Source organism: Pestalotiopsis fici (genome assembly GCF_000516985.1).
Source record: "Pestalotiopsis fici W106-1 unplaced genomic scaffold PFICI_Scf_2, whole genome shotgun sequence".
Classification (NCBI taxonomy): Eukaryota; Fungi; Ascomycota; class Sordariomycetes; order Amphisphaeriales; family Sporocadaceae; genus Pestalotiopsis; species Pestalotiopsis fici.
The window spans coordinates 5,835,067-5,855,347 of NW_006917092.1; the positions used below are offsets into that span (position 1 = coordinate 5,835,067).

General features: G+C 50.9%; 8 protein-coding genes across 8 annotated transcripts; 4 read left to right on the plus strand and 4 right to left on the minus strand.

The window, feature by feature from the left end:
- Window positions 1–132: 132 nt before the first annotated feature.
- PFICI_03939 (uncharacterized protein) lies at window positions 133–1,985 on the minus strand (the record flags this gene model as incomplete). The annotated part of the gene is made up of 7 exons (XM_007832520.1): window positions 133–410; window positions 466–497; window positions 551–1,054; window positions 1,106–1,298; window positions 1,355–1,534; window positions 1,629–1,744; window positions 1,807–1,985. 7 exons carry the CDS (start codon window positions 1,983–1,985, stop codon window positions 133–135), a joined length of 1,482 nt encoding a protein of 493 aa, XP_007830711.1.
- Window positions 1,986–3,663: 1,678 nt separating this feature from the next.
- Window positions 3,664–5,297, plus strand: PFICI_03940 (uncharacterized protein; the record flags this gene model as incomplete). The annotated part of the gene is made up of 3 exons (XM_007832521.1): window positions 3,664–3,920; window positions 3,983–4,549; window positions 4,604–5,297. 3 exons carry the CDS (start codon window positions 3,664–3,666, stop codon window positions 5,295–5,297), a joined length of 1,518 nt encoding a protein of 505 aa, XP_007830712.1.
- Window positions 5,298–5,724: 427 nt separating this feature from the next.
- PFICI_03941 (uncharacterized protein) lies at window positions 5,725–7,808 on the plus strand (the record flags this gene model as incomplete). Its single annotated transcript, XM_007832522.1, has 4 exons — window positions 5,725–5,828; window positions 6,150–6,187; window positions 6,354–7,716; window positions 7,772–7,808. The coding sequence occupies 4 exons, from the start codon at window positions 5,725–5,727 to the stop codon at window positions 7,806–7,808; spliced, it is 1,542 nt and encodes a 513-aa protein (XP_007830713.1).
- Window positions 7,809–8,893: 1,085 nt separating this feature from the next.
- Window positions 8,894–11,250, plus strand: PFICI_03942 (uncharacterized protein; the record flags this gene model as incomplete). Its single annotated transcript, XM_007832523.1, has 7 exons — window positions 8,894–9,150; window positions 9,192–9,351; window positions 9,399–9,654; window positions 9,711–9,780; window positions 9,866–10,061; window positions 10,137–10,445; window positions 10,507–11,250. The coding sequence occupies 7 exons, from the start codon at window positions 8,894–8,896 to the stop codon at window positions 11,248–11,250; spliced, it is 1,992 nt and encodes a 663-aa protein (XP_007830714.1).
- A 303-nt stretch (window positions 11,251–11,553) lies between these two features.
- On the minus strand, window positions 11,554–12,290 carry PFICI_03943 (uncharacterized protein; the record flags this gene model as incomplete). Its single annotated transcript, XM_007832524.1, has 2 exons — window positions 11,554–11,691; window positions 11,754–12,290. The coding sequence occupies 2 exons, from the start codon at window positions 12,288–12,290 to the stop codon at window positions 11,554–11,556; spliced, it is 675 nt and encodes a 224-aa protein (XP_007830715.1).
- A 537-nt stretch (window positions 12,291–12,827) lies between these two features.
- On the minus strand, window positions 12,828–15,147 carry PFICI_03944 (uncharacterized protein; the record flags this gene model as incomplete). The annotated part of the gene is made up of 4 exons (XM_007832525.1): window positions 12,828–13,900; window positions 13,952–14,236; window positions 14,347–14,539; window positions 14,590–15,147. 4 exons carry the CDS (start codon window positions 15,145–15,147, stop codon window positions 12,828–12,830), a joined length of 2,109 nt encoding a protein of 702 aa, XP_007830716.1.
- A 1,194-nt stretch (window positions 15,148–16,341) lies between these two features.
- On the plus strand, window positions 16,342–17,611 carry PFICI_03945 (uncharacterized protein; the record flags this gene model as incomplete). The annotated part of the gene is made up of 2 exons (XM_007832526.1): window positions 16,342–16,632; window positions 16,688–17,611. 2 exons carry the CDS (start codon window positions 16,342–16,344, stop codon window positions 17,609–17,611), a joined length of 1,215 nt encoding a protein of 404 aa, XP_007830717.1.
- A 220-nt stretch (window positions 17,612–17,831) lies between these two features.
- On the minus strand, window positions 17,832–19,698 carry PFICI_03946 (uncharacterized protein; the record flags this gene model as incomplete). Its single annotated transcript, XM_007832527.1, has 5 exons — window positions 17,832–18,339; window positions 18,401–18,986; window positions 19,040–19,100; window positions 19,172–19,370; window positions 19,451–19,698. The coding sequence occupies 5 exons, from the start codon at window positions 19,696–19,698 to the stop codon at window positions 17,832–17,834; spliced, it is 1,602 nt and encodes a 533-aa protein (XP_007830718.1).
- Window positions 19,699–20,281: the final 583 nt, after the last annotated feature.

Consider the following 20,281-nt stretch of genomic DNA (forward strand, 5'->3'; position numbering starts at 1 on the left):
ACCCGCGAGGCTTGGGAGAAACCGGTTTTGGTAAGCGACGTTTTTGATAGTAACAGGGGTTCACATCCTCGATCGTGTAAAGCCGTCGATTTGGAGCTGTGTTTTTAGATTAGACGGGTGTTCATCCCGATTTCACATGTCCAGCTCGTCTCTTTGCAGCCGCCACTTGGGGCCAATCTTCATCTGTATGTACATGACGGGCAACATGCAGGCACAGATGGCCGCCAGCATCACGTAGGTCCAGATGTAGCCGAGATTCGTAATCATGCGATCTGTCGTGGCCACGACAATGGCGCCGAGCGAGCAGCGCACAAAGTTGGTGCATGCCGTGGCCCCGGAGCTGCGCGATTGCAGGATGTCAATCATCAAGGTCATTGTAGTGTTGAGTACGGCCATGCCACACCAGCCGACTTGTATCATGTTAGCTCATGGTGAGTTGCGAACGGTTGCTGACCAGGTACTTACGGATGACGGAAATCACAAGAGGCACGGCGACACTGATGAAATAGATTAGCAAGCATTTTGATGAGTGCAGAACAGAATAACTTACTGCGCCGCCTTTCCTAGTGCAAGACCCCATCCAACAACCGCCATGACAAATACAATCAGGTGGTAAGGCATAGTCCGCAGGCGTGCGTATTCCTTGGGAAACGGCCCTTCGCCGTGAGACTTTTTGATCTTGGCATACTCGTGATCCAATAATCTTCCAGTCACTTGCGTGCCGACAATCATGCCAAGGCCCGTCGGAAGGTAACAGATACCTAGTAGAGTCTCGGACAGCCATGGATAGACGTCGGAAAAGGCGGATGAAATGGTGGCCATGATGCTGTAGTTGACCGAGTATATGACGCCAGTAAACAGCAAGGCAATGACAACGTCGGGATAGGTGAAGAGAATGAATGGATTGATCGACTGTTTTTTCGTGGATGGAGGAAGAGTGACGGGAGTGGCCGCCTTCTTGCCGCGCCCAACCACTGTAATCAGGGGTTTGTGGATTCCTGTCAACGGGATGCTACCGTTTCCAGCTAATTGTCGGAGCGTCTCTGGCAAAAAGCTTGATACTGTCAAGATCAAATCAAGGATGATTTCAAATAGAGACACTTACATGTAGAGCATCACCCAACAGCATCCAGCCATGATGACCAGAGCCCAGAAGATGGACCTCCAGCCAAGATTCTCTGCTAACGCACCGCCGATCGCAGGCCCGATGCAAGGCGCAAGCATAGGTCCAAGATTGAACAAACCAAAATAGCTACCTCGCTCTTCCGGTGTAGCAATGTCACCAGTAACTCCCGCACCTGATTTGTGTTAAGCAATCAAGTCGTTGAAATTGAATGACGAGTGATTCCCATACCTAAGGCGATCATGCTCGCGCACCCACCGGCTTGCAATAATCGAAGTACGATCAGTAACCAAAAGGCATTGGTGGGACACAACGCCAATCCAATACATGAGCCGATCAGTACCGTCAAGCATCCCAAGAAGATTGGTCTTCTTCCATACCGATCTGACAGTGGACCCCAGAGCATAGGAGCTGCGTGTGTTCTATGCGTCAGCCATCACGTGTCTCGATCGGAAATATGTCATTGCAGAAATTGAATGAAAATCCAGAGGGCGAGTCTCCTTACAAATGCCCTGCATCACCAAATAGGCCGTAACTGTTTGATTGATGACTTCTTCTGAAGTTCCAAAAGCCTCGGCCATCATGGGAATCGCCGGGAAATAAATGTTAGCTGGCAAGGGGCTAAGGCGCAAAAGTTAAGGTTAGCCACGACAGACACATCTATAGGCCAAAATTCAACGCACCTGTGAAAACCAGCCACTGCCACTATTCCGACAATGAACCATTTTTGTTTCCTCGTGTAAATACTATATGGTTCTTCCGTCGCTGATTCAATGTCGTTGATCGGAGTTAAAGTGCCTTCCTGTACCACACTGGGCACCTCCTTTTCAGGGTCCGTACCGGCGGCTTGGGCGGTTCCCATGTTGTCGGCGATGATTGAAAAACGGGAGTTGCAAGACCGGAAGTCTGCGATTTTGTTGCCAACTGAATTTCCGAGAACATCGTGAAATACTGTCTTCTTAGCCCTGGTTGATTTCTTATGTACTAACTATGGTGTTGCGGCTCCGGCTTCCGGAGACAGAAATTTTGCGCCATTGCGCCCAGGCCTAATGGCGGCCGCTACCGTTTTTGACGTTTTGCCCTTATTCCCATCAAGGAGACATTCTATTTCCGTATAGAAGCCCAACGATCAGCCAAAAGGATTGGTTGGGTGCGATCCGAGGGCCGACGGAACGGGCCAGGGGGGGGGGCTGTCGGAGGTCCTACGTGGGCTTTTCGGAGCTGACGCCGATGATGGCCAGAATAAGAGCTTCACTACACAGACCATATAAATAGTGGATATACGTGACGATTGTCTTCTTGGCAATTGGAAGATGTTCACTCAAGAATGCCGGAGAGGTTGTGGCAGTGGCCGGTGGCATGCAATCCGGCAAAAATGGTCTTTCACAATCTTTCAGGACCCGGCACGATATCAGCAGTGTTATGCTGCCACATTTGCCGCTGCAGAAAATAGTTCGGAAAATAGACACAATCCTTGTACGAATATACCGTTGTACTGCACGAAATTTGGAGATTACAGACAAACCTTGAAGCTTATCGGATCCTTGAACGTTATCTAGGTACTAACCTGGGTACAAACGCTACCGCTGACCGTGTTTCGGTACACTTCAGCGGGCTGCTGCATGATTACCAGCGTGTCGGTAATGCACTAATTGACAGAAGTGGCACAAACTGCGACCCTCGTCCACATGTTTTTTTTTCTTGGTGCTCACATGTGCAGAGCTGACCACCAACGTCAACATCGTCCCCCAGTTGACCTACGTATGTAGTATCTGCAGAAGAAGTTCTTGGAAGTCGAACAAGAAGGGCAACCAGATGCGGGTCATTTAGCCAGAGCGACCCTATCCGGGGCATTTTCATATTCTATACCACTTCAAGCTAGACTGGACCTTTAGCACTGATTCCAACGCCTTGCCCAGGGAGATGAGCGACTCAATGAAGTCTGAGAGCACCAGACCCAAGGTTAAAAAAAAAAGATATGAAGGACAAAGTCGCCACACTCCCTCATTTAGGTCGACATAACCGATGCGACTTGGCGACCTAGCGCTTCTATGGCAGGCCAAGGAGAAGGGGAGGGAAGAAAAATCTCGATACCGGACAGAAATGGACTCTGGCTGTCGTATTCATCACAATTTGCTGTTCTTCAATCTTTTCAACCGTCCATTTCAATACTCATTCTCTCTCCACGGGGGGCTCCACATTACCCTCTTTCACTCTCTCAGCTCAGGTCCACGATCCCCATCGTTACCAGGCCTATAACGGCGTGCGCATTTGATCTGGCCAAGACTAGCGTTTAGCCTTATCTTCTGCCTCTCAACCCGCCCCTGCTTGTCTACGAAGATAACAAGAACGATCCGGCAGGCATCTTCATCTTTTCACGATTATAGGTGGAGTCTAGAGCGCATACTACCCCAGATCGTTCTGGGTGTCTTATATCAGTCCGGTCCTCTTGCATTGGTAGTGCAAGCGGCCCGTTTCGTTTTGTGCAAGATTCGCGGAAACAGCATTGTTTGAAAGAAACAGTCGCAGCAACACTCATCATGGTCGTCGAGTCACAATCGAACCTGGACCAGGCTTCCAAGCCAGCAGACATGGAAAAGATGAACGCTGAAACACACAATGTCGACATTGAGACGGCCTCTACTAAGCCAGCTCGCAAATGGAGATTCTTGGATCGCCTGGTTGCTAGTTCCGTCGAGGCTCGCGGTGTCATGCCCGTACCTCTCGAGGAGCGCACATCAACAAATTACAGCAGCTACTTTTCTATTTGGTTCTGTATGAATATCAACCTCTTGCCGTAAGTCATTGCTCGACATTTGGACAGCAGACAAGAGAAAGAATCTAACATGCAGAAACAAGTATCACGTTTGGCATGCTCGGCACGACCGCGTACATGCTCAGTGTTCGCGACTGCGCATTGGTCATTCTCTTCTTTGCCTTGTTGACGGCCACTTTTCCCTCCTACCTCGGCATCCTCGGACCCAACACTGGCTTGAGACAGATGATTCAAGCCCGCTACAGCTTTGGAAGATATCTCGTTTCCGTCCCCGTCATTCTCAACCTGGCTACCCTGACGGGCTTCTGCGTCATCATCTGCGTGGTCGGCGGCCAGTGTTTGTCTGCTGTCACGGGCGGAACAATGTCGGCAGCAGTCGGTATCGTCATTGTCGGGTTGCTGTCTCTCGCCATCTCGTTTTGCGGATACAAAGTCCTTCACGCGTACGAGCGCTTTGCCTGGATCCCCGCGCTCATTGCCATTGTCATTACGACGGGCTGTGGAGGTTCCAAGCTCAAGGAGCAGGTTGCCACGGAGCCCGCCACCCCTGCCGCCATTCTCTCTTTTGGAATGATTGTCGCTTCGTACATGATTCCGTATGCGTGTCTGTCTTCAGACTTTACCACGTACTTGAATCCCAAGTTCTCTTCGTAGGTGACGGCCTTTCCAAAGGATTTACGAGTGATACTAACATGGCCTATTAGTGTCCGACTATTTCTCTACGGATACGCTGGCTGCATCATTCCGACGGTACCATTGATGATCCTAGGCGCTGCCATTGGTGGTGCCATTGGCAACATTCCCGAGTGGGCCGAAGGCTACGACTCGACCTCTGTCGGTGGTGTACTAGCTGCGATGCTGACTCCGGCCGGCGGTTTCGGCAAATTCGTCGTCGTCGTCCTGTCCTTTACCATGCTCGGCAACATTTCCGCCACCATGTACTCCATCACGCTCAACTTCCAGATGCTGGTCCCGCAGCTCGTCGTCGTCCCGCGCTACGTCTTCTCCGTCATCATCACGGCCATTGTCATCCCCGTCAGTATCAAGGCGGCTCTCGACTTTTTCTCTAGCCTCGAGAACTTTATCGCCTTGATCGGCTACTGGAGCGCTGCGTTTGTCGCCGTCCTGATCACGGAGCATGTCGTTATTCGCCGCGGTCAGTACAGCACCTATGACCAAGATGCTTGGAATTCGGCCTCTAAGCTCCCTTGGGGTGTTGCGGCTCTGGCGGCAAGCGTCTTGAGCTTTGGCCTGGTTATTCCTAGCATGGCCCAAGTGTGGTTCACAGGTCCAATTGCGGAGCAAGCCGGTGACATTGGATTTGAATTGGCCATTGTTGTCACTGCCGTATTATATGTTCCATTCCGATTGATTGAGAAGCGAGTCGCTGATCGATAGCTCGATAGAAGATAACGTGGTCCGGTCCAGACAACGAGCAGAAGGGACCGGTAATGAAGATGCTACACAATCTTGGTGATAATTTCACTGTAAATATCGTGCCAATCAATTTGTCTTACCTACCTATTGTCCGCGGTGTCTCTGATACCCACACGTCTACCCTTAAAGTTCCTAGATGAGCTTGTGAGTCGAAATAGGTGCGCATAACTACAAAGCATCATTCATGTAAGGCTATTCGGTTGATCGGACTTCTCTCGGGTGACAGCTCGCAGGCCCTTGCCATTTATAGTACGTAATACAGGTTCAGCTCTGTATAGGTACGTGACAATGCTGCATAGGTACATAGGTACCAAAATATGCGCCTGCTCTGTTTCCCGGGCTGTTGGTGATATTTAGCGAGAGAGAAAACTCCAGCTTTGCACCCAAAATGGGAAAGGCCTTGAGCAAAGGAACGCTCTCGATTGGTGCAGAAGCCCTCTTGTCTGCTGTATCCGCTGATCTAGACAGCACACACCGCAGATCGCCTACTACGTATGTGTATTAGATAACTTTCTAGCACCTCTCCGTTGCAGCTTTATAGAATCAGCTCTGACGCTTTGTAAATTCTTTCGTCCACATCTTCTGCTTCACACCAGCTCAGCCAAGACTTCCCACACATCTCTTTCTGCCAAGTGTGCATTTACCAGATAAGCTACATTGCTCTGAACGCTTGTCTCGTGGCGACCAAAAATTCCTTGTGCCAATCTTGAAAGACGAGCTCAACTCTTGACTCCTGGGTCCTAGGTATCAACTAGGTTAGGTCGGTAGCTGTGGATAGACTGTAGCGAAGATCAGGTGGATCACTGCCTACAGCTTCGCAGGCTCAGCTGATGTTCATCTCGGTCTATCAGGTTCGATGATTCATTCTTTAAAGAAGCCATGCAGGATATTCCCCAAAGATCTCATGGCATAATATCTGAGGGCAAGTTTAGTCTTTTTTTCTTCCTTTTTTTTTTTGCCCCAAAGAGAGAAGGGGGTGGGGGTTGCTCTGATTAAATTTGCTGATATTGTGGACAGGTGACCCAAGTATCAAGCCTAATGTGCCTGTTTGGATCAGTCCACATGGATATCCTCAAGTCTGCGAAAATTCTTCTACTCCAGCTGCATTTGCTCGCGCTTCGGAGTGGCTCTCCTATTGCGTGGAGCACGATGGGTATTGCAAGCCGCCCAATCCCAAGGACTTTTGGCCGAGACGTTTGGTCAATGTCAACCTCGGAGACGAAGCAAAAGATCCCTTCTTAGTGGAGCCCACTGAGCCGATGACATATGCGTGCTTGAGCTACTGCTGGGGACCCAACGCGGACAAAGTTCTTCGCACGACCAAAGACAATATCGAAGAACATTTTTCTGCCATTCCTTTCGACCGCATACCGAAGAGTGTGCAAGATGCTGTCAAAGTTTGCAGACGCCTGAACATTCCTTATCTTTGGGTAGATTCGCTGTGCATCCTTCAACATGATGACAATGAGTGGTTTGTCGCCTCGGCCGAAATGGACCGCACGTATTTCAACTCCCACCTGACCATTGCCGCACTGGAGCCAGCAAGTTGCGAATCAGGCTTCCTCGGTCAGCAGGATTTTAGCACTCCAGGACGGCGGCCAGATTTTGAGAAGCTCAAGAGCGGTAATCAATGGATAGAAGGCGATTTCTCATTGAATAGCCGAGGTTGGTGCCTGCAGGAAGAGATACTCCCCAATCGACGCCTCTGTTTCAATGGGGCGGAGATGAGCTGGGAGTGTCTATGTCGTAAAATATGTGAGTGTGGGCATCAACTCTGGCCTTCTCGGAACAGGCGTAATCTTTCGGATGAGTTCAACTTTGCCGAGCTCGGTGGTTTCCTAAAGAATCAGAACTTGACAGTGACACTCAAGCAGAGAGCAAAGGCAGAAAATGCGTTGGACGGCGGCCCAGATCGAAAGCTTTTATGGCTACTGGGTACCCATTATGATCAATATGCTTCGACAACCATGTCCAAAACACGCGAGGTGTGGCGGCAGTTGGTCACCAGATACTCCCGACGCACTCTCTCTTATCGCCGCGACAAACTGGCCGCGGTGGCAGGACTGGCCGGAATGACCCTTCATGCATTATACCGGGAAACACTATACCGGGAAGACAATTGCGAGGAATATCTGGCCGGGCTTTGGAAAAAGGAACTTCATTTCGACCTGGCTTGGTATATCGATATCCCCGTTGCACGGTTGCCTGACCCGGTCGATCGTGACGACGTACATGGGGCATCTTGTGCTCCATCTTGGTCCTGGGCCTCTTCAGATACGCCTGTTCTGTACTCATGCACCAGGTCATATTGGGGTTGGAGTGAAACCCCGCGCGTCTGGGAGAGATGTGAGGTCATAGAAACAGAATGTCATTACAGCCGGTATGGGGCCAGCGTCAACCAACATGACGAGCGCATTATTATGTATCTAATGAAGCTACCGATGCATGCACCTCTGTGGTTGGAACAAGTGATATTACAGTCAGCCATGCAAAGAAAATTTCGGCCCTTCGGATGTCTCCCCTAATGGCCAAGTAAGGAGGCCTAGCACCAGTCGAGGAGGTTCTCGGTTAAGTAAAGTATTAAAAGTTCCAGCCAAGACGTTGCATTTGCCCAAAGTGGCGCATCTAGCTGACCTATCGTACCGGCTTGGAGAAAGGCCTACAATCTACAATCATCCAGGACCCCGGATGGCCACAACCTTGTCTTAAGTATAAATTCCCAGCTGGTTGGCTATTGACCAGGTGCAAACCAATGACAGGGAAATTTGGGCACTTTACGTTCGTCATGTTGGCATTATGTACTTTTTGCGATGAGTTCACGCTCTTGATAATGACTTTCCATCTACAGTGGTAATATGTAATGGCCGACAATTTGACATGACGTCTACTTACCTTAGGTGTAAGCCATGATGCTACCTGCGAGTATCCGCGTCCCATGGGTGGTATGCATTCAGCCTTTCCTCTCCGGCGCTGTAGCTCGACTGACTCCTGCGCGCACTGCTGGCCTCAACCTCCACTGTCTTGTTACCTCCTGCTGCGCCATGATCTGGGTGGTGACCGAAGCCTGGATCTGTATTAGGAGAGGCTGTTGCATACGACGACCAAAGCCTATTTATGGCAATTTCGGACGACTCGTTTGTCGCCGGGGTGCCGATCTCGCGGACGACGCCATGGGAAGCCTTGAGGCCCTCAACGTCGTCTTGTCGACCGGCAGGTCCCGAGGATACTAAGTAGGTTCGGTTCGACGATGAGCGCATCCAGTGCCGCAGCGTCGCGAAGCTTGACCTCAGTCTTGATCACCGAGGAGCTCTTTCGCCCAATTCTCTCAACTCCTCATGACCGCCAGGGGGGACTCGTGAAGCAACTGGTACAAAGGCGCTGCAAGGTCTTGTGGATAACCACAAGATCTCAGTATGATGGTGTGAACAGGCCATATGAAGGTGCTGTGAGCGGACTGTTCCGGAGTATACGTGCCGAGGAAGGCTTGCAGTTCATGACTCTTGACGTGGATGATCCCGATAGCGAGGGTTCCGCGGCTGCGATATCGTCTGCACTCAATGTTTCGTCTTGGTATAGAAAAAGTCGAAAGTGTGGATTCTGCCCATTGGAGTGAGGTCCCAACGCAGCCCAAGACACTGGCCGAAGGAATGGTCGAAGTCCAGGTCCATGCGGCCGGAGTCAATTACAAGGACGTGGTTGTGACAATGGAACTCGTGCCAGGCGACGAGCGAATGCTGGGCGGTGAAGCTGCTGGTGTTGTGACGAACATATCGCCGGAAGTTTCTGACCTGAAGATTGGTGATCGGGTGGTCGTGTATGGCCGGGGATGCATGGCGAATAGAGTCCATGCGACAGCCACGCGCGTGCACTGCCCATCGTCTACATGACTACAATTCACTCCCTCTTTAACCTCAGCAACATCCATGCCAGAAGTCGAGTCTTGGTTCACTCTGCCACAGGTGGCGTTGGAATCGCAGCAGTTCAACTAGCTACATACGCTGGCGCCGAGGCCTGTGTTTCGCCCACCATGTCAACCCCAGAGCTGCTAACAATCGTGTACAGATCTTTGCTACGGTCGGCACAATCGAAAAGCGGCAGTTCCTCAAGGAAACCTTTGGTCTGACAGAAGACCGAATATTCGATTGCCGCAGTACAAGCTTTGCTGAAGAAATCATGACTGCCACTGGCGGTCGCGGAGTTGACGTAATTCCGAACTCACTCACTGGCGATATGCTTGAAATATCGTTCCGCACCTTGGCAGATGGTGGTATAATGATTGAACTAGGCAAGAAAGACAGTGAATTCACGTTGCAGAAGTGTTTGTAGCATGAGTGCTATATAGAGCGCAGGTGAGACTGACACTATGAGCAACAGTCCTTGCTCGAAACAGCCTGCCCATGGAGCCTTTTGATCGAAACATATCGTTCAGGGCCGTCGACATGTCGTATGAGAGAACGCCAGAACCTCTAGTTGCCCAGTTAGTACATATGTGTCATCCAGATTGGCATCGCAGCTCACGCAGTGGAAAGTCATCATGCCAATCCTTCCGCCAGGCTTTTATCAAAATTATTTAAATTCATCGAGGGCGGACATGTGAAACCCATTAATCCTATCCACCCCTTTGGCTTTGATGATCTATCTTCGGTCATTCGATTCGTACGAGCAGGCAAGCATATTGGTAAAGCTGTACTTTCGTGCAAATCGAGCGCAAGCAGCAAAGTCTTGGTAGGCCTCACGCAATATGACTCTCAGAAAAACCTCTATTTTACTTTACCATACATGTTAACACATGATCTGCAGGTTCGCAGAGCTCCACCAGTCATTCGGCTGCGGGCATATGGCTGCTACCTGATTGTGGGCGGCCTTAGAGGACTGTGTGGCTCTCTAGCCATCCATTTGGCCAGGGTCGGTGCCGCAAATCTGACAGTCATTTCGCGCAGCGGATACAGCGATGACAAGTCGCAACGCGTGATCAAGCACATCAACGAGCTTGGTGCGAAGATTGACCTTCTGACAGCGGATGTAACAGATCAAGGTCAGGTCAAGCTGGCCTTTGGCCAAACAACGATGCCTATTGTTGGAATTATCCAAGGTGCCATGGTGTTACGAGTAAGCCGCCTTCCTCGAGTTTTCCATTTTTCGGAAGTATAGCTCTGATCTCGCAACTTAGGATCGCCCTTTTGACGCCATGAACATTACCGAGTACCGCGAAGCGACGGCGTGCAAAATTGAAGGAACTTGGAACCTACACCGGGCTGCTGAAGACTTGAACCTTGATCTCGACTTTTTCACCATGCTTTCGAGTATCAGCGGACTTGTGGGAACCAGAGGTCAAGCAAACTACGCGGCGGCGAATACCTTCATGGACTCCTTTGCTGCCTACCGTCGGCATCTAGGTCTGCCCTCTTGCTCCATCAACCTTGGAATCATTGAAGATGCTGGATTCCTCGCCGATCATGATGGTTTCATAGATAAGCACTGTGACCAGTGCGTATTCCACAGCATCAATGATCCTTTGCTGTTCAAGATCATTGACTTGTCCATCCTACAACAAAGCCAAGGCTCGCCAGGGACCATGCCGATCGCAACACCCATGATTACCGGTGTAAGAACACCACAACCTGCAGATTCGCTCCTAGCCACAGATGCGCGCATGGCTGCCTTGTTTACGGACAAGACGGACAAGTCCATGCATGAGCGTACAGCAGATGCTCGCGGCAGCGTGGCCACACGTGCACTCATGTTGCTTGTCAAGTCCAAGTCAGCTGAGCCGTCAGATGTGCTAGCAGCAGCAATTGAGGCAGTCAACCAAGGTTTCATGAAGATCCTGCGGCTCTCTGAAACCATGGATCCAGATAGACCGTTTGGTGTTTATGGAATTGATTCCCTGGCTGCAGTGGAGATACGGAACTGAATTCGTCAAGAGTTTGGAGCACTCATTACCACCCTCGACATCATGAATGCCGCTTCGCTCCGGGCTTTTTGCAACAAGGTGGTTTCCTAGATGACATAGAGAAAGAGGAGGTAATTTGGTTTTTAATGATTGCGTGATATACGGATCATGATTTATAATTCGTCGTTAATAGGTTCTGGTCTCTATTGCCCATCGTTGTAAATTTATAAAGAAAAGACGTAGAATTCAACCGGTTCCGCTTCACAAAGATATTCCACTAACAATTAATCAAATTTTTTGCTCTTATTCATCCAGTGCTAGCGGTCAAGACTTTGGCCAACCCGTCTTGAGGTGTTCGATTGCCTCTGTATCAGTGACAACGTCTGCGTACTTGGCGTTGAGATCAAAAAGATTGGCATTCTGGATTTCGTCACTTCGATCACCGCATGCAGATCCCACCACCTATTGCGTCCTCGAGTCAGTGAAAAGAGAGTCTTGAATAAGAAGCAAAAAGAATTACGCACCATTGGTCTAAACCCATTTTGCATAGCATCCAGCGTACTAGCCCTGACACAACCACTCGTACTCACACCGCAAAGGACCACGGTATCAGCGCCCATGACGCGGAGATCGGTAGCGAGCGACGTGCCAAAAAAGGCACTGGCGTACTTTTTCTTGATGACCAGCTCGCCGCGGCCGGGCACCAGGCCCTCGACCCAGTCGCCCAGGCCCCGGCGGTCCTCGACGTTCCACACATTGAGCGTCTTGGACTTGAGCCAAAACAGTCCCGCGTCGCGCATCTCGGGGTCCGTGTACTCGACGGCGGTCCAGACCACGGGCGACCCCGACGCCCGCGCCGCCGCCAGCAGCTCGCGCATCACCTGCGGCGCCCGCGTCGTCGGCTCGTGCGCGCTGCAGTCGAGCGGCGACCCGGGCGTCCAGTACGCCTTGCACACATCAATCAGCACCAGGACTGGTCGGTCGCCCCAGCCCATGCGGTTGCCGTAGCCGCTCTGGGCGTACGAGGCGGCTTGGGAGTGTGATTCCAGTGAGGCGGCCATGTCGACTATCAGATTGTGTGCGTAGAATGACAAAACGACGGTCGGTGATGGGTTCTCTAAAGTGATGTACAGATAATATGTGGGAATACTCTTGATGTCTGCGGGTATCGGACGTACAATCGGGGGTCCCGTTGAGCCCGTCGGTAAGCGCTTCCGAAGTGGAGACCGAATTGCCTGCCGATTTCGGTTTGTTGCCGGCCGGATTCAATAGCTGGTTCACTATTTATGTATTTCATGTCTAGCGCAGAAGCTGAGGAGCTGCATGATTGACGAATGGCCTCACGAAGATGATGTTATCGCAATGTGCATTTATTGTATTTTATTGTATTTATTTATTATGATTCTCAATTCGTGTATACCCATATTCCACATTATTCAAGGGTCGTGAGACTCGTCAGAGGATAAAAAAACATCGTATTCGTCGTTATAATTCAATACATATATGTGTACATGGTCGCTCAACCGACTAACCATGGCCGGGAGCTAGACAATAGTCAATGGATTGTTGCAATGAACCTGCGTTAAAAGCATACATCCTTACCAAGCCTCCCACTTCTGTCCTCCCATGGCAATCAGCCTGTTGAACAGCTCATCTCTCAGCGGCAATGCGGTAACCTTCCACATTTGTCCTGTCCTGTCTATTATTTCCAATGCGTCGGCTACCTCTCTACGCAGAGACCAGCCAACAACAAGCTTGGCTTTCCAGCCATAACCGCCAGTCTTTTTCAGTTCTTTGATATCCGCGACAGGAATGCTCCACAATGGATGCAAATCTTCTCTGTCCTCGGTGCCAATCTTTTCAATTGTGCTGTCAGTGCTGAAAGCAACAGCCGGGATAGTGGCTTTTGTTGTTATGTAAACGTGGCCTTCCTTGCCATTAAAACGGGCCTTGAAGTTGACAGGCCCGGACAAGAGACTAATGTCTGGACGAGGTGCTGCTCCCAATCGGTCCTTGGCATGATGAGAGCCTGCCTTGGCCCTGACCTTGTCGGCACCCATTGAAGTCTTGACTGCCCCCTTGACGGTACCTCTGAAGAAACCAAGCAGCTTGCTGCCCTTCTTTCCATGCTTTGGTGTCTTGGCCGCGTCAATGTCTTCGCCTCCAGTCTCATGTGGCACAGACGGGTCATGTTGCATGGCTTCGTTCAGTTCATCTTCCGTGGCATTCAGAGGGGGCTCTGCGCCTGTTGCACGCAATTCTGCATCCGTGACATCTGCTGGCTTTTCAGGTGGGGCTTGCTGAAGGCGTGGCGCCGGCGGGAGAGGAGCCTTGTTTGCCTCGCCAATGCGGAGAAGGGTGAGTGTGAGCTGAGCATTGGTCGGTACGCCTTTGAGAACTGTGTTACGGAGTTCCAATAGCTTCTGCCAGTGGGGGAATTTGCGATTAAGGAGCGCGATTCCGCGAGTGATGATGGGATCGCCAAAGAAACCAAATCCAACACCAAAAGTAACGCCCTTCATGAACATGTAAGACGTGACAAAGAACGAGACAAGAAGTAGGGGCGCAACGAGAGCTGCAAGTCTGAGGCGATAAACATCTCTGGGAAAGGGAGTCGTCGGCGAGAGCGCGTTACCGAACCTCTCCCAGGTGTCTGAAACATCGGCGATTCCTGCTTTTGATCAGTCTTGTGGTCAATACCAGGGTCCTAAAAAAAACTTACCATGCATCACGGGACGCATCTTGGTCCACATGGCGTTCTCCACGGGAACCTTGGTCTTGTCATGCTTAGCTGATGGTTTGCCTCCAGCGGCTACATCTTTTGCGTCCGCTGCATGGACGGCAATGCTAGAAGGATCGGGCACCCCATCTCCAGGCTCGTTCTCGTCAGAGGTGGGATCGCCTTGCGGGTGTTTTCCGGTGGCGCCAGTTAGGACAACAGAAGTGATTCCATTGAAGAAGTTGCTGGCTTCCTGCTCGACTGCTTCGCCCTTGTGATTTTCAGGAGCTGGATGAAAGTATGTTAGCTTATTGCTCTCTTCAACCCAGTGGAATCGTGGAACCAGATTCTTTGAAAAGAATAACTGGGTCGCAACACGTAATATTTTGGATACGTACCACCCGTGGCAGAATCATGACTTCCAAGTACACCAGCTTTTGGCTTCTGGACACCTCCGGTTGTATTGTCGACCAAGGCAATAGGAGCAGGCGGGAACAAGATGCTTCTAGACGGCGGGTATACAATGAGCGTAATTAGAGTAACGACAATGAGAGGGACGACGAAATCAAAAGCCCAGGCGATCGTGTAGGCCTGATTGAATTCGTTAGCGCTGCAACTAGGCCAGTGGTGTTGGTACTTACTGCGCAAAACGCAGTCGTTCTCCTGGTTTCACGCCACGAGCGAAGACACGCTATGTGCTTGACTGTCGCCAGCAACCCGATTATGACCGTCATGTACAGTCGCTCAATGTTTGCTCGCAGTTTGTCTGGTGAGAACTCCTCATCATCAGAGATGTTGAGGTCGAGATTTCCGGGAACGGCATTCGGGACCTCCTTGACGTGGTACATCTGCTTATTGAAACGTCTCATCAGCAGCCACAGCTCCTCATTGTCAAGCCCGCCGACCAAAGGATCGGGCATGCCATCCTTCTTCTTGTGCCAACCGAGATCGGCAACATCCTCATGGTCATGGTCCATCTGAGCAGCACCCTTTTCCTCGTGGTCGTCAGTTGCCAGTGCGTGCGAGAGTGTGGGCTCGTCGGTGAGGTGGTTGGCCTTTGATTCTTGGTCTGGATCCGTTATTTGCTGGACATCAGGGATAGGCAAAAAGTCTGTGATTGTTGTGCCCGATGGCTCCTGTGAAGTGGGAGGAATCAGACTAGACTCCTCGTCCTCTCTTCTATCTGGTTGGAATGTCATGGTGCCAAGCGGTCGCCGTTGCACGATCGATGGAAATGAAGAAGAATTACAAAATCACGACTAGATGAGAGCGGAGAGGAGCGCGACGAGGACTTGAAATGTCCTCTCCACTGGCTATACGCAATGCCATCCCGTCCCGCGCATGCCATGGTCTGAATCATTGATTTCCAAGAAAATCCGCATGGTTGCGATGGGCCACGTCGTTTTGCGTGGGTTGTTTCAGCTACTATGCTACAATGACGTCTATGGCTCAGCAATGTCTGTGGGAAAGGGAAACTGCAGTTGACAATCTATAGGCCTAAATGCGCCGAACGGGTGCGCTAAAGTTGCCCTAGCGCGTTCAGCTCGACGGTCGCATCGTGGAAATGACGTGCCCCGGATAGGCAACAGGGGGAACTTGGCTAAACTCAAGAAAGCCTTCACAGTTAACTGTGATGCATCGATTTGGAACGATCGAGACGATTGAGTTCACTACCCCTGGCCCCAAGGAGACTTGTTTCGGTAATATCTGGAGATTTGACAGCTGGGCTAGAACTCGATAGCCTCAAATCATTCCTGGTTTGCTGGGAGGTCAATGTTCCAATCTTGGTTCATCGTACCAAAGCAGCGGGCGGGGCTTGCCCAGGGCGATCATTTTTGGGCAGGATTCCGGTTCTTATCGCCGATGAATCTCAGCATAGCGCGTTACCAATTATGTCAGAAGGAGAAGAAACGGATGGGGCTGAACGCGCATCACGAAGTTGACATCAGCGCTGTGCCAATGCGGATGATGCCCCGGCTGAATTGAACCGCATTGGGAACAGACGAGGACTTGAGTTGACTCTCTGATGCAGCAGAGGCACGGGTCTATATAATACCCCATCCTCGCCGCCCACCCTCTGCTTATAAATACTGCTCAGTCCTTGGGAAACTCCACAATTCTCTTCTCACACGCAGCGGCTTGTACGGAGCAACTACTCCAGCCAAAATGGTCTATGACGCCATGTGGTCATTACGGCATCGCGATGTAATGATCGTGAATGATCACTCACTGAGCAGAAGAGGGCGAGATGTGGAATTTCGATGTTAAATTACCTTGTAAATTTAGCAAAATTCACTACAATCGACAAAACATTCGAAAACAATAATTTCACGTCCACCAGAAGACCCGTTATTCAAGGATACTGATATCTCAAACATTACTAGAAAAAAATCATGGCGCCATCTGTCTTCCAATTGAGCGGTACCTGCAACAATTATCCCTGGGGCAAGAAGGGAAAGCAGTCTCTCGCCGCTCAACTATGTGCCAAAACTCCAGGCATTGAATTTAGCGTAAAAGACGATGAGTTTTACTCGGAAATGTGGTTTGGTGATTATCCGGATTTCCCAGCCCGCAAACTCGACACAGGCGAGCTGCTCAAGGATGTGATCGATGCCAACAAGGAGCAGCTCCTAGGACAGAAGGTCATTCAACATTATGACGCCCAGCTACCCTTCCTGCCAAAGGTGAGAACCCCCGTGTCACCAAGTCAGAACTATGCCACTGACTTCCCATTGACAGATTCTATCCATTGCCAAGGCTCTGCCTCTGCAGCTGCATCCAAACAAGGAACTGGCAACCAAGCTGCACAAAAAGGATCCTGAAAACTTTACAGACCCAAACCACAAGCCTGAAATAGCAGTGGCACTGTCAAAGTTTGAGCTGTTTGCTGGGTTCAAGCCGCTCACGCAGATCGAGCCGCTGTTCAAGCTGAAGCCTCTTCAACACTTTGTGCCTGCCAACACGGGGAGCTGGAACGACGAAACTCTGCGAAATGTAACGCGGACCATTCTCAAGACAGATCTCGACGAGGTACAAAAGGTCCAGGATCAGCTCGCGCAGGTTCCCCGGTCAGATCTCGGCGACGCGGCGTACATTCTAGACCTGCTCCCTCGCCTGCAGGACCAGTACGGCCGCGACGACGCCGGCAACCTGGTGGCGCTGCTGCTCATGAACTTCCTAGTCTTTGACGCCGGCGACGCCGTCTACATCCCCGCCGACGGCATCCACGCCTACCTGTCGGGCGACATTGTCGAGTGCATGGCCCGGTCCAACAATGTCCTCAACACGGGCTTTTGCCCCCCGGCCGACCGCAACAGCATTGACATGTTTGCCGAGACTCTGACCTTCAAGGCGCACAGCAAGGACGACGTGATTCTGCCTAGTCAAAAATACGAAAAGAGCAAACACGGAAAGACGGTCGTCTATAAGCCCGCACTGAGCGAGTTTGACATGCTCAAGACTGATCTCGAGGCTGGCGAGAAGGACGAAGTGTCTGGAAGCGAAGGCCCGGGCGTCTTGATTGTCACCTCTGGAAAGGGCATCATGAAAGCCGATGGCCAAGTCCACAAGCTGGAAGAGGGATTCATCTACTACGTTGCACCTGGCGTGCCAGTTACGTGGGAAACCGATAGTGGACTACAGGTCCATATGGCTGTGATATAAATGGCGCAGAGTCAGCCCTGACAGTTCATTCATCTACTTGGAAGTGATGGCTTATTAAATCCACGGATTTTGATGATTATGAATAGAATATTTGAGATGAACCCGGTGTCTGAGAATGCTCAAGCGACATTGTACCAATCAGTAATAAAAGACACGAACAAGTTGTTAAATTAGTCTCCCAACATATCCTTGTCTCGGTTCACTACGCGATTCCAATGTCCTACGCATAGGCCTTTTCATCAGCTTCGATATGCAGAGTCCGCAAGACAGTCTCGGCGCTTCTCTTCTCCAAGCTCTTCTTGACGGGGTTGGGGGCCTCAAAGACCTCGGCCAGCTCCTCCAAGGTCCGGTCCTTGGTCTCGGGGAAGAACAGATAGATGATGCCAACCTCGATGAGATCCCAAAAGACAAAGACGAGGTAAAAGTAGTAACCAATACCCTCAAAGGCCGGTCCGCTGGCGTATTGGAGCACGGTGCTGGCGGCGCTGCTGGCAAAGTTGCCCACGGCCGTTCCCTTGGCTCGCGTGGCAGTGGGAAGCGTCTCGGCAATGTACATGCTCTGCAGCGGGGTCCAGTCAAACGAGAAGACGATGCCAAAAATGAAGATAAATGCCACGGTAGTGTTGGCTGCGGTAACCTGGCTGGGGTCGTCCGTTGCGAGTTTGGATGTCCCAGTGATGATGGCGAAACAGACGGAACAGAAAATAGTAGTATAAATCAACAATGGTCTGTCCATCATTAGCATGAGTCATGGCGTACATTCATGGTTCAGGAATATTGCAGACATACCTTCTTCCCACCACGTCAGTCATGCGAGCGCCCAGGATGGCACCGAGGAAACACAGGACGGGGTTGATGGCATTCAGTGCAAGAACTCGGTGTTCTTCGGTGATACCAGCCGACTTGAGCATAGCCGCCATATAATAGCTGCTCAAGCTGTTACCAGAGATCTGACCGAAGCAAGCCATGCCGAGGACACAAATGAGACGGCGCCTGGCGGAGTGCGAGTCCCAGAGCTCGTGGTAGTCCCACCACTTCTTGTCACTGGCATCGGTCTTTACCTGCTGGCTCATCTCCTTGAGCTGCAGTTGCACGATGGGGTGCGACGTATCATTGTCGCCGTGATACTTGGCCAGGACCCGGGCGGCCTCGTCAAACCGGTCGCGGGCCATGAGCCAGCGCGGAGACTCGGGAAGAAACCAGACGCCCACGACCACGATGCCCGAGGTGATCATCTGGCACCAGATCGGAATTCGCCATGCGTCTGCTCGTTCCAAATAGCTGCAGCTGTAGACGACCCAGCTGGCCACAATGGATCCAATGTACCACGTGCAGTTGTATAGACCGGTAATGGTGCCTCGCCACTTGGGATGTGCTTTTGATTCGTTGTTAGAAAATGGTTATTCATAGAATTAGTTAATCACATACCCATTTCGCTGACGTAGCAAGGCGCACTGACACAGCAGAAGGAGACGCCGAAACCCAAAACCTATAATTGAGTTTGTATTAGTTGAACGGAATTGCGGCTTCAAAGTTGCGAAGTGAGGTCCTGAAACTTACAAAACGACCGCCTAGAAACATGGCATGTGATGTCGATGGCGCTTGGATGCAAGTCCCAATGATTACAATGAGCGCGCCAGCGAACATGCCAGCTCTCCGGCCAAGATAGTCATTTGTAGGCCCAGTGAAGAAAACGGCAGCGACTGATCCAATGTTGTACATTGCAAAGACAAGACCAGTACTAGAGCCTGCCACAGTCCTATAGTGCTGTTAGTTTGCTTCATGAAATGAGGGACAATATACAGCTGCAAAGAGTCCCGAGACTTCATATTCACATACATGTGAAAGTATTTTTGGTAAGAGGTCATTCCGTTCAAGCCACCCATCAGAGATCCATCATAGCCATTGAGACAGCCGCACAGGTACGCAATGATCAGACATGTGTATAGTCGAAACATAGTCATGGTCCATGGAGAATAGGCGGTGTTGTCGACATCGTGGGCAAGTTGTACGGCGGCGCCCGTGTCATGACTGTGCTCGACAGTCTGTTCGCCTGAGATGTGAGTCTCCTTTTCTGGTTCCGCCATGGCTGCAGGCTTTCACGAGTCGTTGTTAGAGGTCGCTATGATTCCTTCAGAGGTCCCGAGTGTGGAGACTTGTAGAATTATATCCACAGCCTCACAGCTTCCACGAGGTCGCAAGAGGGTTGCATACAGCAACGACAAAAGAGCGTCGCGATATGCACCTTTTATATCCCATCCATGGCACCGTGCCATGTCGTGCCACGCTGCAGATCAAAAGACCAGGTCCATTGGTGCACATGCATGATCCCCAAAGGCCTGACAAATGAGAGTCCTGCAGCCGAGTGCAACCATGGCAAGAAATGTATTTGGGCTAAACCGTGTATTAACACACCCCAGGCTAGGAACCAGTGGCCAGGATCCTACTTACCTGTGCGGAACCAAGACAGAATGCTTGTTTAAACATGATTGCCACCAATCAAGGCCGATTCTGTTTCGACATAACAGTGAACATGTGCCTACCTAGTCCTATTTCTTACCCCAAAGTTGCACGATACGAACCGGTTACATTACCGACGAGCGTTGGCGTGGCGCTCGCCCACATCAAGCCGAGAAGGCGTGCAATGCGGGGGAGAAAGGAAGGGGACTT